At 36.8% G+C, this 6,000-nt stretch overlaps 1 protein-coding gene across 1 annotated transcript in view; it reads right to left on the bottom strand.

The window, feature by feature from the left end:
- Positions 1–502: 502 nt before the first annotated feature.
- nrxn3a (neurexin 3a) overlaps positions 503–6,000 on the bottom strand; it is a gene marked incomplete at its 3' end in the record, with an annotated part of 287,852 nt that continues 282,354 nt past the window's right edge. Inside the window, exon 22 of the mRNA XM_081347500.1 lies at positions 503–1,428. Within this exon, the coding sequence (XP_081203626.1) occupies positions 503–1,428 (926 nt within the window). The remainder of the gene's footprint in view (positions 1,429–6,000) is intronic.

The following is a 6,000-nucleotide window of genomic DNA, read 5'->3' as shown; positions in this document are numbered from 1 at the left end:
TATAAACAATACAAATTTCTCATATATAGAATTTATATATATATTTATATATATATTTATTTATTTATTTTAATGGCAGGAGTCCTTTTTTTTCAAGTGAACAACATTTTTTTGGGTCCCACTGTCGTTACGGACGTCAGCACTACGTGTCTCTTACATGCTTGAAACGTTCTCCTCTTTTTACAGAGTTACAAAAGAAAAGAAAAACGAGATTTACGCCAAGGTTCACATACCTCTAAAAAGTCACTTAGGATTATGATGTAGCTGTGGAATATTCTACACTGATAACGTCTCCGACCAGATAGAGGAGTAAGGTCACTAATGTTTGCTATTTTACCTTCGCGGTGTGCTTACGGTTGTAAGTGTGCTTTATGGTACAGTTCACATCAGAGTTCGCCGCCTTGGCACAGCGCCGGGGTTCGGCTCCTGTCGCCCTCTCTCTCGGCGCAGTGCCCAACAGGTCTGTCAAAGTTCTGTCAAAGCAACGGGGCGACGCTCGGACTCACACGTAGTACTCCTTGTCCTTGTTTTTCTGTTTCTTGTTGCCGCTTTTCGTGCTCTGCTGCTTGTCCTTCATGACTGCTCCATTGCTCTGCGCCGAGTTGGTTATGTAATTCCTGGTCTCGTCCACTTGGTAGGATCCCTCGTCCCTGTTTCTGTACTTATACATGGCGTACAGCAGTATTAGGATGCACAAAGCGGCAGCGGCAACTATCCCGACGACCATTCCGGTGGTGCTGCTAGATTCACGGACCACCTCGGAGGCCCCCGGAACCCGCCTGATGCCCGGCTCCGTGGGGATTGCTGTGGGTACATTACGGAACATGGGGGAGGTTATTAATGGGCTCTTCAGCTTTGTGTTGTCTACCTCATAGGAAGTGGGCAATGGAAGCAAGACTATGTCGGGCTGGGGCTTTAGCTCCCTGTGATTCATTTTGCCTGCGGGCAGTTTGGGTGGCGTGGACGTGGAGCGGCTCAGCTTGGGGGAAAAAGATGCGGTAGTAGTCCTACCAGAATCGGAGACTTTGTTAGGTCTAAAGTCCTTGGATCCCCACTTAGGCGCGTGAGCTTTGTAGCCACCTTCAAAGGTCGACGATGACAAGGTCTTATCTGTTACCAAGGAGAAGGTGGTGTAAAAATCTTCATCATCAGTAGGGGGCAGGTTAGAGTCGTATGCTTCCCCAGAGCCATACCCAGATATCATCAAGCCATCATCATCATCATCATCATCATCACAATCATCGCTGCCTCGGTCCGACAAGCAAGGTACCCCCGCCTCAGTGGCCATGGACAGGGACTCTTTGGTGGTCTCAATAATGGTGAGGTGGGGGCGGAGGGTTGGGGGAAAGGGGATGGAGGGTGTACGAGTGGCTACAGAGGGGAGCTCTAAGGGATCCTTTACTAGTACTGGGAAAACTAATTCACCTCCTACAATTGAACACAGACATGAGGCAAGTTAGTCTCTAAAACTGGCAACCAAAAAAACAACAACAAAAAAAGCTCTGGTAACGGATACAAGCCAGAATGTAAAAAACAAAAACAAAAAACAACAGAGAAACGATATTGAACATACAGTAAACGACAAAAAATTGGCATCAAAAGGACTTGACAGGTCTTTGTGGGTGAGCTGGTTTGTGCTTTCTTCTTTCAGCCAAACACAATCGGAGTTATATAAAATAATATCCTGGCTCCTCCCAGCTTTTTAATGGAGTTTTTGAAGTTCCAAAAAGCGCATCCATCCATCCATCATAAAAGTAATCCATACGACTCCAGTGGGTTAATAATGCCTTTTAAAGTGAAGCCATTTTTTTTTTTTTTTTTTTAAGAAAAATATCCATATTTAAAACTTCATGAACCATAATCATGGGCTTTCGGCAACAGCCATACCGGCATTGCCGAGAAAGTCCAGTTCCAGCGGAAGGGTGACCTCTGATGTAAGACATATGAAGTAGGCGTAGCATAAGCTAAAGTAACAATAGACGCCTCTTAAGAAAACCGCATAACTCTTGTGCTGAAAGCCAGTGATTATAGTTTAAAATATGGATATTTTTCTTATAAAGACCCATGGCTTCGCTTCAGAGTCGTATGGATTACTTTTATGGATGGCCAAAAAACTCAGGCACTTTTCAATGCCATTACAAAGCTGAGAAGAGCCAGGATATTATTTAATATAACTCTGATTGTCATATACACCTAGGATGGCTTGAGGGTAAGAAATTGATTTGATAATTTTGATTTTGCGGTGAACTATTCCTTTAATATTCTAGAAAAAAGTTGTGCATAAAAAATTAACATGAGCCAATGTAATGTTAGTTCCTACAAAAACATTTTTAACATTGAAAGTTGCGTATTTTAAGATTAGCTATGCATGCCAACTTGAACAATAGCAATAAATAATATAAATGAACATTAATCAGAATTAATAAAATTCACTTATTGAATTAAAATGAATATATTGAATATTACTTTTTTTTTTTTTTTTTTTTGCATAAGTAAAAAATATATTAATCTACTGCCATGAAGTCTTATGTTAAAAAAAATGAATATTATTTAAATAAGCTATGAGATGAAGTCTCATAACATGTTGTTTCATCTGTGTCTTAAAACATGTTTATTTTTGTATCTTCTCTCGCTCTATATGTATATATATAGAGCGAGAGAAGATACAAAAATAAACATGTTTATTTTTAAAATGTACATGTGTGATAAAAGATCTGGCTCCCCAGCAGTGCACTGACTCTTGCCTTTTGAATGGCTTCAGAAAGCCTCCCCAATGGCAGATACTACCTCCACGGCGCAATAACAGCTGAATGAACTCTGTCAATATGGTTGATTTCTAAGTGTGAGACTTTAATCTTTTAAGAATGTAGATATTTACTGTATCTTGAAATGCTGAAAGTACAAAGCTTTTATTGACCGAAATAAGATTATTAGTTCTTCAAGTATATGTGTAGCTGTAAAGTGTCGATATTCGGCAAGGAACAAGTGATTCTAACACTAGAAGAAAAAAAAAACATTTCAGTGTGTCTGCCTTGCAATATAAGCAAAAAGTTCCATTTCATGAACATGGAAGGTTTGTTTATGCTTTCTAACTGCTAGATATTCAGACTGTCATTACAACGGTAAGATAGTTCTACCATCAGGTTTTTAGTACAAAACAAAGACTTGCATAAAAAAATTAAATCAAAAATCAAATTCAAAATAACTTAAAATAAAAAAGACAGAGCTCAAATGATAACACAAGTAAATTAAATTACAAATCCAATAGCATAAGTTACATTACAAAGCCAATACCATAGGTTATCATTAACTAGACATAGCAAACAGTACAGTACTGACAAACAGGCAATATAAACATTAACATTCGAATCTAGCAAAACGAGATCAGAACTTCTGATCTCATTACGTTAAGCAGTTCAACAAGCATACTATACGGCATATACTGTACATCATAAACATAAACATACCATATTTTTTGTCAACTTACATCAACAAATTGCCCGCATGATTTTGGCATGAAGAAAAAAACGTACAAAAGAAAGTTGTGTAAGAATGTTCTTGGACAAGTTTTTTCTTTGTGAAAACAAAATAACTGTCATTGCGATTCTGGTTAGATATATATTTTTGTTTCCCACATGAGAGAGTACAGGGAGGCAACAACACATACATCCACACCACATAACATGAAAAATAAACTTCACCATTATTCTCTTTTGTCGTTACTTTGATAAATAATCCAGTTTTCTTACAAAAAACTGTACATATTTGAGCCTTTGATTTATATAGCATATTTTTTTGTTGTTGTTAAATAAATATCTACATTCTAGTAATTAAACTTTTTGCTTAGATTGGTTTTAATCTTTAGGTTTGAGTGAATGGATGACTGTACATATTTTACCATAGCTAGAAGGGGGAGGAGGGGGGAGGGGGGTTGTGACAAGGGAATTGGACCTATGAACATACTACATAGGAGATGACAATGATGGGGGTGATTGTGTAAGTCAGTTGCCATGTCCATGTATAGGCAGTACGAAGCGGTCGGGCAGCATTAACGTTTTTGGCTGTAAGGAAGGGATGGGGATATACAAACAATGAGCATATACATGCCCATCTACGAAAAAGAACAAAACTCTAACACTGACAATCTGACAAACCCTAAACTGCAACTTCTTCGCCATGCAGTTTGTAAACATTCTTTAAACGTCAATTGTTCATCAAGATCAACTGTCAGAATTTGTAAAAAACAAAAACAAGAGGTGCATCAAGATCTGGAACCCTTTCATTGACCATCATGTGTCTTTTCGATTTTTTTATTATACAAATTTTCTGTATGCATTTGAGGTATTGTGATATTGTTCTGGATGTGATTCTAGTGGTTTTACATTTATTTTGATTATTTATCACTTTGAGCACATGGAATTTTCATTGAATTAGTTCCAAATCTAAAAAAAAAAGAAGACCAAAAATCAAAACACTTTATCAAACGAATGATAATTGTGATTTGATATTCACATCTAGTTCAAATTTCACCACTAATTTTGAACCCAAAAATTCAGCTATTCAAAAAATGGTAACCAACAAAAAATGAAATTGATTTGAGTGCGTGTAAAACTAAAAAGACAAAATTCCCAGAGACGAAAGAACAAAGCAATTCTAATTTTCACACACTACAACCAGATGCACAAACTATAAAACAGACACAATCGAGAGGGACAGTTTAACAGACAACTGCTTCCTCTGTCATGTGACCCAAAGACAAATATATCTGTCATTGTTAGTCTTAAACATGTAACAGGCGTGCAGTCTGGATGTATGTCAAAGAGAGAGGAAAATTGGCTGAAAATGGGTTAAGTTTTTTATACTGCAAGATGTTGACGCATGCGTAAAGTAAGTTGCATTTAGGGAGAGTAGACGAACAACACAGCAAGCTGGGGGTCAAATCAGACATCAAAGGTTAAGCAAAGGTCAAAGAAGCCTTTTAACCAGGGCCTGTAGGTCACAGGTGTTTGTCTGTACGCTTTTTGTGGCAGATTCCTTGTCTTTTATACCAGAAAAGTCATTATATCTCATAACAAAAGATCCATAATCATGGTTGGTACCCACAGACATTGGTTCAAAAGCAGCAGAGTATTGATTGAGGAATTCCACAAGAGGGTTCAGAATAGATGACTTCTTTAGCAAAAAAAGAAACCAACTCTCTGAAAAGTTTAGGGCAAACATTATTTACATATGATCCATTAAATTAGTACCTAATCTAATCATCTAAATCAATTCCTTTCTAACAGAACAGCAGTGATGAATCAAATGTATAAGATTCTTAAAAATACATTAAAAATATTGTGTTTATAATGCTCCTTTCTACCAATATGTATAAATACTTAACATAGCAGGCTTTATTTTGATTGATTAACTTAGTGTGTGTTAAAATATATTTATTGATGAATTGCTTTTAAACTCTTCTAAGGGTTTAAACAAAACCATTCTGCAATATACTATGTGTTATCACGCTTTTGCTACTGCAGGCCCAAAACTTTGGAACGGTCTACCTCTCTACATTAGATTAGCTCCCTCTGTTTCCACCTTCAAATCTTCTTTAAATACTTATTAATTCTCTTTAGCTTTCAATTCTCCTTACAATTATTGTGTGTTCCTTTATCGGAAGTTTTCTTTTTCTTAGTTTTATTCTGTTTTGTACAGTACTTTGGTCAGCCTTGCTTATTTTTAAATGTGCTTTATAAATAAATATTGCATTGTATTGTATATTGTATTGTATTGTATATGTTTATTTTAACCACCATTATATACCAGTGTACTGCATATGCATGGGAAATCTTGGGTAAACACTCCAAAACAGGAGATTGCCTGAAGAAGAGTTTCTGTTCAATCATAAGCAGCATTATTCTAAACGAAATCGTATGTGACTACGGCTGGAACTGTTTTTAGTGCATTGCCAGACTGATTTGTAGAATGAACATAATTGTTTCAACATATTACAACACT

Source organism: Scardinius erythrophthalmus (assembly GCF_964197995.2).
Source record: "Scardinius erythrophthalmus genome assembly, chromosome: 19".
In the NCBI taxonomy this organism is placed as follows: Eukaryota; Metazoa; Chordata; class Actinopteri; order Cypriniformes; family Leuciscidae; genus Scardinius; species Scardinius erythrophthalmus.
Note: the sequence above shows the minus strand (reverse complement) of the source record. Positions and strands in the feature narration are given on the sequence as shown.